General features: G+C 34.8%; 1 protein-coding gene across 4 annotated transcripts; it reads left to right on the top strand.

Annotated features, from left to right (window-relative positions):
* Positions 1-5,535: 5,535 nt before the first annotated feature.
* Positions 5,536-11,951, top strand: LOC110804517 (filament-like plant protein 7). Of its 4 annotated transcripts, none has more exons than XM_022010112.2 (6): positions 5,536-5,755; positions 8,052-8,173; positions 8,483-8,627; positions 8,718-10,485; positions 10,632-10,689; positions 11,221-11,951. In XM_022010112.2, the coding sequence occupies exons 2-6, from the start codon at positions 8,072-8,074 to the stop codon at positions 11,716-11,718; spliced, it is 2,571 nt and encodes an 856-aa protein (XP_021865804.1). In that variant the 5' UTR covers positions 5,536-5,755; positions 8,052-8,071; the 3' UTR covers positions 11,719-11,951. The 4 variants fall into 4 exon arrangements, with proteins under 4 accessions (XP_021865804.1, XP_056696856.1, XP_021865803.1 ...); XM_056840878.1 differs by lacking the exon at positions 5,536-5,755 and adding an exon at positions 7,475-7,764; XM_022010111.2 differs by lacking the exon at positions 5,536-5,755 and adding an exon at positions 7,782-7,969.
* The last annotated feature ends 1,581 nt before the right edge of the window (positions 11,952-13,532 follow it).

Below are 13,532 nucleotides of genomic sequence, written 5' to 3'. Positions count from 1 at the left end.
TGTTTTTAGGTGTTAAAAGTTACAGCGATTGTAACTTTGTACTCCCTGTATTTATTTAAGAGATACACTTGTTTTTTTTTTATTTAAGAGATACACTTGTCATTTTTAGCAACTTATCAACCCCATAATCTAATTGAATAATTTATCTACACCCCACTCCCAACCCCACATGTTTTATTACTTTATTTCATTCAATTTTTTTTCTTAATACCCGTACCCGGACAAGTGTATCTCTTAAATAAATACGGAGGGAGTAACTTTCTACGGACTATTTGTAAATAATAAGCGTAGAAATGTAGATGTCAACTAGTTTAGTTAGTAAAATTTTAAGAGGATATACTTAAGACCTGAGATCGAATTTTGTACATATAGGCTTAGTTATATTCATGTTGGTAGTTCTCATGCCTTTTAATTGTGTGACTTCGGTAACTACTACGGTCCTACGAAATTTCATCGGCAAATTTGCCAAATAAGAGCATGGTCCTTACACGAAATCGTACCTTGGTCCATGACTACTTGACTAGTATTACCACACTCATAAACAACTTAATCAAAATATATTACTCCTTCCGTCCCAGAATAGTTGTTACACTCTCTTGAGCACACAGTTTAATGCGATAAATAGTATTGTGTTTATCCATTGTTATTTTATTGAAAAAGTAGATGCGATAGGAGTTAGTGGGGGATTTTTTTGACAAAAGCGATAAATGTTTGACAAAAGCAACCTCAATCGCTAATCGGTACCTAAATCGCTACCTTGCCAAACGCTTACAAATTTTACTAGCAACATTTTGATTAGGTCAAATTAAAAACACTACCAGGCTACCTCAAACGCCCGTCGAACACGCACTTGTGCAAGCTTAGTCCAAGCTTAGGCCCTGTTTGGTAAAAGTAGCGGTAGCGGGTAGCGGATAACGGTTGTAGTAATGGGTAGCGCCGTAGCGGTGAATAGTAGCAGGCACCGATTAGCTGTCAAAGTAGCGGGTTCGGTAAAAGTAACGGTTGATATTGTAAAATAAAATAAAAGGTGAAATATTATTTAAAAACTTTATTATAAATTTGTCAAACGCTACCCACTACCTTAAACGCTACAAATTTTAACGTTTCACAAAAGTAACCCAACCGCTACATCTACCGCTAACCGCTACCTTGCCAAACACTTACAAATTCTACAAGTAGCGTGTTAACTACGTTACAAAACGCTACCCGCTACTTCAAACGCTATAGCCCAACACGCCCTGAAAAAAGAAAAATAAGAGGGGAAAAAGTGTGTAATCCACGTGTGGACTTTTGCAAGCACAGACCTAATTTACTGCCCAATTATTTCTGTAATTATCAAATTATTACTGAATTTTTTTATTTTACTGGAAAATTTGTAATTTATTAATCCAACATTTGCCCGGTTTTCTTTAATTAAGCCTACCTATGCGATATTTCTAAATAATCCAACCTTTATGACCCAACTACTATTATTAAGCCTAACAAGTTACTAACCTGCTATAGGCTGTATTCAACCTTACGTGGCATATAACAATTATAATTTCTTTTCCCCTTATTTTCTTTAATTGCTATTTTAATTTTCGTTCTTCTCTCCTCTGCGATTTTCTGCTTCATCTCTGAACTCCTCTCCATTATTTCTCTTCTACCTCTTTTCCACCATTGTCGATCCCTCATACCTCTCCATTCGATCCATTCGAAGTTCATCAAAAATAATCAGCAATTGCTATGGTTGGGGTAAAGCAATTGCCTGTTGGATCTGGATCTTCTTCAAATTCAAGGTTTTTTTTTTTCTTTCTAAATTTTCAACAAGACCACAATAAACAACATCCCACAACATAAAAAAACTATATTATTTCAACAGCTCGGGTTTTTACGAACTGACCATCAAGGAAGCCCAAAATTCAAAATTTACCAAAAAGGGAACAAAAACGCTAAGGTTCGTAAATTCACCTTCAATTGTACGATTTTGGAGTCGAATTTGAATGCGCGTGGATGAAGTCACCTATTTCCACAAGAAAATTGCTGATGATGTCATGAACCAGTACACTTGTGGTTGAAGCAACAGTAATAGAGGAGAGAGAAATTGAAACACGATACAGAGAAGAGAAGGGTTAAGAGTTTTTTGAAAAAAAAATGAAATCCTTGTTTAGGTGGCAAGTGATGATGACGTGTCCAATATTTTAGCAGGGAAACCAACTTTAGGTTGTCAGCGTTTTTAACGTTGACATTGTAGCAGGTAACCGGTCATCCAGGCTTAATAATAGTAGTTGGGTCATAAAGGTTGAATTATTTAGAAATATCGCATAGGTAGACTTAATTAAAGAAAATCGGACAAAAGTTGGATTAATAATTACAAATTTTCCTTGACTTTGTAGCAGGTAACCGGTCATCCAGGCTTAATAATAGTAGTTGAGTCATAAAGGTTGGATTATTTAGAAATATCGCATAGGTAGACTTAATTAAAAAAACCGGGCAAAAGTTGGATTAATAATTACAAATTTTTATTCAAAAGGTCTTGCGCGCACTAGGTGCACAATAAATTTATTGTACACCAAAATAACTTTTACCCATTTTTTTGTAACTTTAACATAGTTTGGATTAACTTTTATATTCATAAAAAAACACGTTGATAGATAAACATTTTAAATAGTTAAATGATTAATTTTATACATTATTAATGATTTTGAAGAAATAAGTTTTATTAAAATGAAAAAATTTATCACTAAAAAATGGATAACTTTTACATATATAAGCTTAACTTTTAAACATTTTGAGTTAACTTTTACTCTGGTGTACAATATTTATTGTACAACCCTTGTAAACAAGAATTTGTGATTTTTATTACCCCCGTACCAAATTTCTTACCCCAATCCTCCTTTACCAACCAAAAGTAAACTCACACCCACCCCTCTCTGTTGCACTCTCTTCCCCAGTACAATTTCATGAAGCAAGTGGCACACCGCACACTTGCACCTACCACTTTGTACAGTTGAAATAGACGCGGGAAATCTTCGAGGGACAGATCAAAACGACAATGAAAGTATACAAACTCTTAATTACATCAGGTGCTTGATAAATATTACAAAGTACTTATTCGGTTCTTATATGATACAATTATTTAGTCATGTTTGTTAATGCACGGTTTAAAACATTAATATATTTAATTATGGATAAAAAAAATATAAAGTTGATATTTAAAAAATATTTATTGAGACGTATCTAACAAGACCCCGCATGACTATGTTTATTCTTAAGTATATCACAAAATGAAGTCAAATAAACTTGTGTGAAAAATATTTGGACAATGATAGAGTGACCTTAAGGGTTGGTAACCCTTTCAATGTTGAATTTTGATTGGTTAAAAATGCATTGAAACTTTACATACAACACACTCTCTCTCTAATTAATTATGCATATATATTATTTTATGTTATATGTATCTTAGGGGTTGCCAACCCTTAGAGTCAACCAAACATTTTCCAAAGTATTTAATACCCAATTGTGTGGGAAGTAAGAATGGAGGAAGATAAGATAATTGTAATATACAAAATAAAAATTATTTTTTTATAAATAAAAATTATCCCTTCAAAATCACTTATATTCATACTCCATGTATAAAGATAGCCATGTAACTAGGGTTGCTAACAACTCGCGAACAAGCTCGGTCAAAATCCATTTTAATTAATGAACGAGTTTGAACAAAAATTCTAGGCTCGATAAGTAAACGAGTCAAGCTCGAACAACATCATGTTCTGCTCGTTAATGTTCACGAGCACTCATTTACAAGCTCGTTTATAAGCCCGTTTATAACTCGCTCAAGCTCAAAAATACAACTTAATAGAATAAAATATAAGTTTTTTTTATAAAAAAAATGACCCTTGAATGTCAATAAATGTATAAAACGGAAGCGATCTATCATGTAGTATAATATCCCATAAATTAAACATTCCAGTCATACATATAATTTGTGAATTTTCTCCTAAATTATATAATTAAATCAATTTGACGATTTCTCAAACCTCGTTTATTAAGCTCGAATAAAGCTCATTTAGCTCGAGCCCGAACTCGAGTTTAAGCTCAAGACGAGCTCGAGACAACATAATGCTTAGCGAACAAAGATTGAACAACAAATTGGAAAGCTCGGTTAAGCTCGAGACAAACTCCAACAGTGAAAATCCTTATCAAGCATAGCTCGAACAAGGTAAAACTCAAATTGGCTCGACTTGTTTGCATCCCTACATACCCCTTAAAACGTCTATCCAAAAAATATACTCCATATTACGGAGTAAAAATTAAAAATTATATTTCATCCGTTCCTAAATAAGAAAAACACGGATATTAAGAAATGTGAAAAATGTGTAAGAAAAAACATTAATTGAGAGTGTTTTTACACAGAAGGGGAAAAAGTAGAGGATTATTTATTAATAAAGTACAAGTAAAAGAAGACGTGGAGATAAAAAACTAAAAAAATAATACTCCGTAGTAGAATATGTAAGAGAAATAATCATAAATACAGAAAAGTGATACTCCTGCAGAAACCCTTATTAAAAAAGGGGCTTACTATTTACCGCCACATTCATTTACCAATATATCCTTCTTTATTTACCCCCCTCATTCAACATTTACCCATATACCGCCCAAATCTAACCACCACCACCGGCCACCACCGTCGGCCACCACCTCCGGACACCATCGTTAGCCACTACCATCACGTCGTAGGCGACAAAATGGTCGAGTCTTCACAAGAGTTTTTTTTTTCCAGAATTTTTTTTAGAAACTTATGCATTTTTAGCTCGTACCATGGTACAAGCTTATGAATTTTAAGCTTGTACCATGGTACAGACTTATGAGTTTTTAGCTTCGACCATGGTATTGACTTATGCAGTTTAAGCTTGTACCATGGAAGGAGCTAAAAATTCATAAGCCTATACCATGGTACAAGCTAAAATATTCATAAGTCTATATTATTTAAGATTTTGATTTGTTGTTGCATTTGATTTAACGTAATCGGAAAAAAAAATAGAGACTTATGAATTTTTAGTTCCTTCCATGGTACGGGCTTATGAATTTTAAGCTCCTTCCATGGTACAAGCTTAAATTGCATAAGTCAATACCATGGTCGAAGCTAAAAACTCATGAGTCTGCACCATGGTACAAATTAAAAATGCATAAGTTTCTAAAAAAAAATCCGAACAAAAAAAAAAAAACACTCTTGTGAAGCCTCGGCCATTTTGTCGCCTCCGACGTGCTGGTGGCCGTAGGTAGTGGCCGACGATGGTGGCCGGAGGTGGTGGGGTGGTGTGAGAGAATTGAAAAGTAAGATTAAGCAAGGATACTAATGAAAAATAAGGAAAAATAATAGGACGGTTTTGAGTAATATGAGGCGACTTTTAGCGCTCCACTTAAAGAAATTACCCGAGTGACAATAAACCTTGTGAAGGGAATATAAAAATTACCCCAAGTTATAATAAACCTTTTGACGGGAGTATAAAGTCATTTCCAGCTTTTTATTTAACTGCTCTTTCCACACTTGTCCTTGTTTGATGTTTCCTTTTATTGTGTCGGCGCTACTCTCAGTCTTTACATACACAACTCCATAACCTTCTCCCCCGCCCTTTCTTCCCATTCCTCTCCCCTCCCCTCAATTCATTCCTCTTTTCCTTTGTCCATTTCAATTCTACGCCATAGTTTAATTTTTATTCTTTACATTTCCTCGTCGTCATCCACGAACACACAAAATCCTTCAAACTTTCAGGTACGGATCACTTTACTAACTTATCATCCTCTTTCCAAAATTGGAATTACTTCTTTTTTCGTGTAATTATTTGATCGAGAAATTGATTGAGCTGATTTTATGAATTGCTGTAGTTTCTTTTAATTAATTTAATCCATTGATGAAGCAAAGAGTTTGCATTTTGATTTTTGAGCCTTTGAGGTACATTGTGCATGAATTTTATAATATTATGTAAAAAAATAAAAATTGAATTGTTTTAAGGAAGATCTCAATTTTGTGTAATTTGAAGAAACTCGGAATTAGGTTTGAGTAATTAATGAGTAAAGATAATTCTAATTTTAGTCCGAGATAAAACACAATTTGTTGGATTACTTGAAAAAGTTGTCATTTTTAGATTTTCGTTAAAAGCAGTGTCAAGTCATCTTTTTTTCCTTTGCAAGCATCGATGGTTATGTCAATTTGTCAACTCAAGGACACTTGAGGTTCGACAGGCGGACCAGGCTGTATTTTGTGGCCTTGTGGAGTTATGGCGGAGTTTTGTCCGTTTTTGGTTATGGTTTGCTGTATTTAATTGTCTTAATTTTGGACGTTACCTTCTATGAGGAATCATAGGTTAATCTCGAGAATTAGGCGAGAAATTCGTCGATAAATTTGGCCAAGTTCGGGTAAATTTGGCTAAACTTAATTTAGTTCTGTTTTAGTTACAACCTTTACCGTTACTCTAATTTTTGTAATGTAGGTGGATAAGTAGCACCTGAATTTACACAAATTAGAAGGTGTAAAAGTATAATTTAAAAGTATAAAACGAACTAGTTGCATGTAAAACTATGCATTTTGAGAGGTGTACCTTCTACCAATTGCCGAATTTATATCCTAACCATAAATTCGGCTAAATTTGGCCAAATTAGAGTAAGTTTGATTTCCTTAAGAGAGTTTGTTTCACTTGGGACTTTGGAAGGCATGAGTTTGGTATGTAGGGCTTGAAAGGGGTTTTGTGAATTGTTAGGATATACTCCATCCGTCCCAAAATTATAATCATGTTTTTAAAATTGGGCGTCCTAAACTTATAGTCCTGTTTCTAATTTTAGCTATTAAGATCTTCACTTTCTTATGTACTATATTAATTAAAAATACATTGAAAATCCCACCCATGTACTATATTCCACTTTTCTATGTACTCATGTATTCTTTTTTCCATGTACTTTATTTCACTTTTTCATACAATTCAATCATTATTTGTACTTTATTTCACTTTTCCATTTTTCTTAAAACCCGTGTTTTTGGTCGAACGAACTATATATATGGGACGGAGGGAGTACAAAATAGTTTATACTCGAGTTATTTTAATTACCCAGTTTCACATGGAAGGCATGAGTTTGTCTTAGTGGAACGCCGTATCCCGGGTTCAATCCCTCATCATTCCCACTTTCCACTCAGGAAATAGAGGGCTTTGTTTACTTTAATTAACACCCACTCCTCCTAAAATAATTAAGTACTTCGTACTAAGACTACATAATAAATTAAAATAAAATAAAATTGAGCTTCTTTTGAAAAGGGAATAATTAAGCAACAAGAAGTGGGTATCCAATGCTTGTCAAAAAAACTGGAGGAGAAAGAAACAAAAACCCAAAAAAACAAAAAAACAAAAGTGGATGTGGATTGATGTCAACATCATTGTCAATGCATGCGGCAATGGCATGCCCCATTAAAAGAATTTAGGTGAGAGTCATCTTGTAGACATTGTATGGTAACTCAACATCAACATTACTTCAAATTTTCTTCATTCCAATTCTTCAAATAGTCTAATATACTATACGTACTATGTAGTATGCGCGAGTAACAAATTTAAGTAATGTTGATATTCCCGTCAAAAAAAAATGTTGATGTTAATGTTACCATACTTTGTATATTGGCCACTTATCATTGCTGATTTTTCTAATAGCAATATAAGTGGCCATTTCTCATATTCCGCAATGAGGTTGTTTCCTGTTGGCCCTTTATTAGGCAGCAAAACTACAGTATGGAGTGGAGTATGTTGCTTCAAGACCAAATAAAAATGAATCTTCGACTTTTTTCTTTTCTTTTTAAACCAACATCATTTCGTGTAAACGTGAAATGATATGCAGATGGCTAGACCATCTGCTAGTTAAAATGCTTTAGTCAAGTTTCAAAGTGCTAGTGAGTTTGAGCAGTGATTTTACTTTGTGCTATCATTTATGAAGAATATTATACGGAGTAATATTTTTGATTTTTTTTACTTGAAAATTTTCATCCAAGTACTTTTGAGTTGAATGGTTTGTTCACTCTGTTGTATCAGAAATCAGAAGAGCTAACCAGATGACAGATCACAAGCCATGGATATGGAAGAAGAAACCCTCGGAGAAAACCATCATGGCAATTCAGAAAGCGGAAATTGCTTCAAAAGAAAATGAGGAAAAGGTACTACAAATTTTCTACAACTACATCACAGTAACTTTGGCATGACATTAAATCTAGGAATGACGGGTATGAATTATAAAATCAGGAACGAAGGGTATAGAGTTAAGTACCCGTACGATATGAACTAATGCAATTCTTATATACGGAGTAAATCACAACTAATGAAACTGTTTTAGAGTTAAAATGGGGCATGCAATATGATCACATTGCTAATTATGTTTTCCCCATTTAGCTTGATTATGTTAAAGTTTTCTAACTATAGAACTTACAAGGAAAGTTACCATGAATTTCTGACATTCTTTTGCATAGGTGCATGTGCTTCTTGCCGAAAAGTCAAAACTCGAAAGAGACCTTAAAGACTTGGGAGAGAAACTCTCTTCTTCCCTTGCAGAGTGTAGTGCCAAAGATGATCTTGCGAATAAACACTCAAAATCAGCAAAAGAAGCTCTTGCAGGTTCGCTACATCTTGTCATCTTTTTAGCTCGATTTATGTATTTCTGATGTTTCATTCATTTGACCTAATTTTCTTGCTTGATTCATATAGGATGGGAGAAAGAAGCAGCGAAAGCATTGTCGCTGCAGGAAGAACTGGATGAAGCTTTGAAGGAGAGAGACATCAGTGAAGAAAGGACACGACATTTGGATGGTGCGCTGAAGGAGTGTATGCAGCAGTTGCGTTTCGTTCGGGAAGAAAAGGAGCAGAGGATTCACGACGTTATGCTGAAGGCATCTGAGGAACTCGAGCAGACAAGAAAGTTCCTAGAAGAGAAATTAGAAGAATCAGGCGAAATGATAGCAAAATTGACTGCAGAAAATTCTCAACTTTGCGAGGTGATTATGCTGAAGGATCAGCTAATCGAGGAACTGAATCAAGAAAAAGCCAAGGCAAAAGCTGACATAAATGACCTATTTGAAAGACTGGAACACCTGCAGAAAGACAACAGTTCGTTGTTATATGAAGTCCGAATACTTGAGAAGGAAGTTGATATTCGGAATGAGGAGAAAGAGTTTAATCGCCGAACAGACGATGCAACTCATAAACAACATTTGGAAAATGTTAAGAAAATTGCTAAGCTAGAATCCGAGTGTCAGAGACTCCGCCTCCTGGTAAGAAAGAGGTTACCCGGTCCTGCAGCTCTGGCGAAAATGAAGAGTGAAGTAGACATGTTGGGAAGAGATTCGAGGAAAAAGTCCAACTTAAGTAATGCCAGTAGCATGCAGTTGGACTATGGAATAGACAGTTACCCTGATTCCCCTGAAAAAAAGACGAATCATCTGAGCGAGAAAATCCGTGCGTTGGAGGAAGAAAACAACTCTGTGAGGGAAACCCTTGAGAAGAAAATGAATGAGCTTCAAATGTCCAGAAACATGTATATTCAGGTAGCTTCTAAGTTGTCAAGATTAGAAGCACAGGTTGATGAATCCCATAAAAATGAGTTGATTAGAGATGCAAGGAGTAGCATTATATCATCAAATGATTTTTCAGATATTGGCAGTGATAATGATAAGGTTAGCTGCAATGGTTCTTGGGCATCTAAATCTGTTGGAGTTCCAGACATTAACCATCTCATGGATGATTTCGCGGAGATGGAGAAGTTGGCTTTAGTTTGTGTTGAAAACCCCATTAATGAAAATGCTTTAGAAAATGAAAGCAAGGAAATCAGCAAATGGATTTCGAAGTTGATTGAAATTATTCAAGGGATTAATTTCCCATCTGAAGACTCAGATGCTTCACAAACACAAACAGATAACGTAAAGAACGAGTGTTGTTACACGGTTCGTGTTTTTCAGTGGAGAACATCTGAGTTAGCTTCTATATTGCAGAACTTCCTTCGAATTTGTCATGATTTGATGAATGGGAAAGCTGGGTTTGAAGCATTTACTCAAGAAATGACTTGTGTCTTGGAATGGATATTGAACCATTGTGATGAAACCAGAAGTGAAAGTGAAACAGAATACAAAAATGAATCTTGTTTTAATGTGAGTGAAGAAGGAAGGAAAGTGCAAGATTCTGCAAAATACGAGCTTGAGTGCGAATCGTTGAGAAATGAACTTCAGAATATGGAAACTACTGTCGCGAATTTGCGATCAGAAATGGAGGCATTGAAGCACGATAAGGATATGATCGAGGAACAGTTTGAAACTCAGAAGATGACAAATGAAGATCTTAATTCTCAGCTTTTGGCTGCCAATTCTAGAATGGATGAAGCCCACAAAAAGATTTCAACTATACAAGAAGAGATGGTGAATAAGGTGAACCATTGTGAAGAGTTGGAGGCGAAATGCCGTGATTTGCAGGTCGAACTAGAGAGGTACGCTTCTACTCTTTGAATCTTTTGCAAATAGCAGAACTTATTGTACATTTACTAGTGTCTTCATAAGTTTTGCAAATATCTTGTGTATCTTTTTATTTCTTCTTATTTTGCTGTTTTAATTGAAAATCTGCTGCTGATATCAGGGTGCAAACGGTGGATACCATGGATCATACCAGTCTAGACGAAAAGAAGCATCGAAATGTAAGTTACAGTCATTTCTTCTGCGTACTTATACAGAGCGAAATAAAAAGTGCTTCAATGTCAATTGGCAGAAGGTACACCCGGTTACATTGCATGTAGACATACATGCAACCAAGTCGTTCTGTACCTTTAATGCTTCAAAAAACACGTTTTTATTGTTTAAAAGTACATATTTACCTGTTAAAAGCACATTTTTACAGACAAAAAACTCATCCGCTATAAAAGAAAATTTTGTAAATACAATACAATTGCTAAAATAAAAAGAAATTTTATAAAAAAATGTTCTTTTAAACTGTATAAATGTGCCTTTAAATTGTAAAAATGTGCTTTATATGTGCCTTTAACCCGGTTGCATGTTAAACTATATACAACCAGGTGCAACTTCTAATTTATGTTTCTCCGGTATGTAATTCCAGATAAGGGTCAGTAATTTCAAATAGATTAGTTAAGATAATGGAGGTTTCTCCGGTGAAAACAACAATTTCGTTTTTTTTAATTACATTTTAATCTGAAACATGAAATGGTCTGTAGGAATGGGAGATATCAGCAGCTTCAGAGAAGTTAGCAGAGTGCCAAGAAACCATTTTACATTTAGGGAAGCAATTGCAAGCGATGGCCTCAACACGGGACGCCGTAGTTTCTGATAAATTCATCTCCACTCCAACTAAGACTGCCCCTGCCTCTGCTGCTACCTCAACCCCGTCAAGGGAAAATAAGCCAACTTGCCAAAGGTCCTCTCTGATGGACCAGTTGCAAACAGAGGATATTGATGAAACTGATCGACGACTTGAATCCCCGAAAACCAAGGAAGTTATAAGTACCAACAATAATAATAACTTCGGTTCACATAATACAACAGGTAACAACAATGTTGCGAAGATGAACGATGATATCGATTTGGGTTCTTTCGCTATTATACCGTATCAGAAACAACAGGCTACTTCAGGTGGACTTTTTAAGAAGCTTTTGAGGAGGAAAAGGAGGAGTAATAGTAGTAGTAAGAAGATGCCACTTTCATTTGCTGTTTGAGACATGGTGAAAGTGTTGAATGAGTCCGTATAGTAGAGAATTATGCAAGTGTTGCTGTACGGAAATTGTATGGGAAATGAACCATTGGTAATCACTAATCGTTGTAGATATAACAAAAAAAAAAGTGCTGTTTTCTTTGAGTTTTATTGTCAAGGGTGAATTATATCAGCAGATTTTGTGTCTGCTTTTGCGTGACGAATGAAATAAATTTGTTACTTTGCTTAGTCACCAAATATGATCAGTTGATACTTGATACCTACTTCAGCTGCTGGTCATACTTGCTGAAGTGTTAGTTTGTGTATTACTCCATCCGCCCATTAATACTCGCATCGGTTTGACCGTTGCGGAGTTTAAAACACTTGAGTTGACTTTTTAATTTAGTGGGTGTTAGTTGATAGTAGGGTATTTTTTTTTAATATAGTTAGTGGGAAATGGTAAGGGGCGGGGAGTGGTGAGTGTGAATCTTTAAATGATTGTTTATAGGGAGTAGGGTGCAAGTGGATTAATAGGTAAGTGTGATAAATAATATAATATTGTTTAAAACTCCATTTATAGAAGCGGGGCAAGTATTAAGGGACGACCGAAAAGGAAAGCAGTGCGAGTAGAGCTGTCAAAAATTGACTCGACCCGAAAACTGAACCAAACCCGACTCGAAAATAATGGGTCTTGAACAAGATTTTGTGACCCATAATCCGATTTTATCCGAACCCGAACAACCCGAAAAGTAATGGGTCAAAACCCAACCGAACCTGTTTTGGACCCGATCGATTGAAAATCATTGTATTTATAGTAATAAATGGAATTATGAGAAAAATTAAGTATAATAAACACGTTGTTTTTACTATTGTTGTGTGTAATATAATTTTAATTTGAATTATACGCCATTTATGGTTGAATTTGACTAAATATAGACATGTGTAGGAAAATTTGTTAATTTGCGCCCATATTTTGTATATTTATCACCTAAATTAATGAAAATATAATGCGCGTTTTAAAATCTCTCAACCCGTTGGTTCGACTCGAACCCGAAAGTTCTGGATCTTAAACAAGCATTTGTAAACCTGAACCCAAAAATGACCAACCCGATTCAACCCAAACCCGAAAATAAATTTTTATAACCCAACTTGACCGACCCGTTTAAAGTATTAAGGGATGGAGGGAGTATAAATGAACAAAAGGTCTTGCGCGCAGCCGCGCACTAGGTGTACAATAAATTTATTGTACACCAAGATAACTTTTACCTATTTTTTTTAACTTTAACCTAGTTTTGATTAACTTTTATATTAGTAAAAAAACGTTGATATATAAACATTTTAAAGAGTTAAATGATTAATTTTATACATTATTAGTGATTTTGAAGAAATAAATTTTATTAAAATGAAAAATTTTATCACTAAAAAATGGATTACTTTTACATATATAAGCTTAATTTTAAAACATTTAAAGTTAACTTTTAATCTGATGTACAATATTTATAGTACGACCCTTGTAAATAAGAATTTGTGATAAATGAATGTCCCAATAAAATTTGTCCAAAACACTACCAAACGAGGAAAACAATCTGTGGCCTCTCCCTTCACGCACCTGGATCCGATATAAGAGCAATTGAGCAGTCGAGTACGTGACCTTGAGTTCAGAAGGTGGGTGTATTGTTTGGCTTGTTTATGCGTACACCAAATAATGAATGTCACTGGATATTTAGATAGATGTTGGGTTGGAGGAGTCTTTCTTTCTTATGGCCGGATAAGTAAGCCAAGTAAATAAAATCCAAAAGAAGTATGAAAAGTGGTATTCCCAAAAACTTTCTTCATTAG

This window comes from Spinacia oleracea, chromosome 3, assembly GCF_020520425.1.
Source record: "Spinacia oleracea cultivar Varoflay chromosome 3, BTI_SOV_V1, whole genome shotgun sequence".
Lineage (NCBI taxonomy): Eukaryota > Viridiplantae > Streptophyta > Magnoliopsida > Caryophyllales > Amaranthaceae > Spinacia > Spinacia oleracea.
Note: the sequence above shows the minus strand (reverse complement) of the source record. Positions and strands in the feature narration are given on the sequence as shown.

Excerpts from the sequence above, each read along its gene's own strand:
- LOC110804517 (XM_022010111.2), top strand. Across the intron at positions 8,174-8,482 it reads CAAAAGAAAATGAGGAAAAG|GTGCATGTGCTTCTTGCCGA; the intron begins GTACTACAAATT and ends TCTTTTGCATAG. Across the intron at positions 10,486-10,631 it reads TTGCAGGTCGAACTAGAGAG|GGTGCAAACGGTGGATACCA; the intron begins GTACGCTTCTAC and ends TGCTGATATCAG.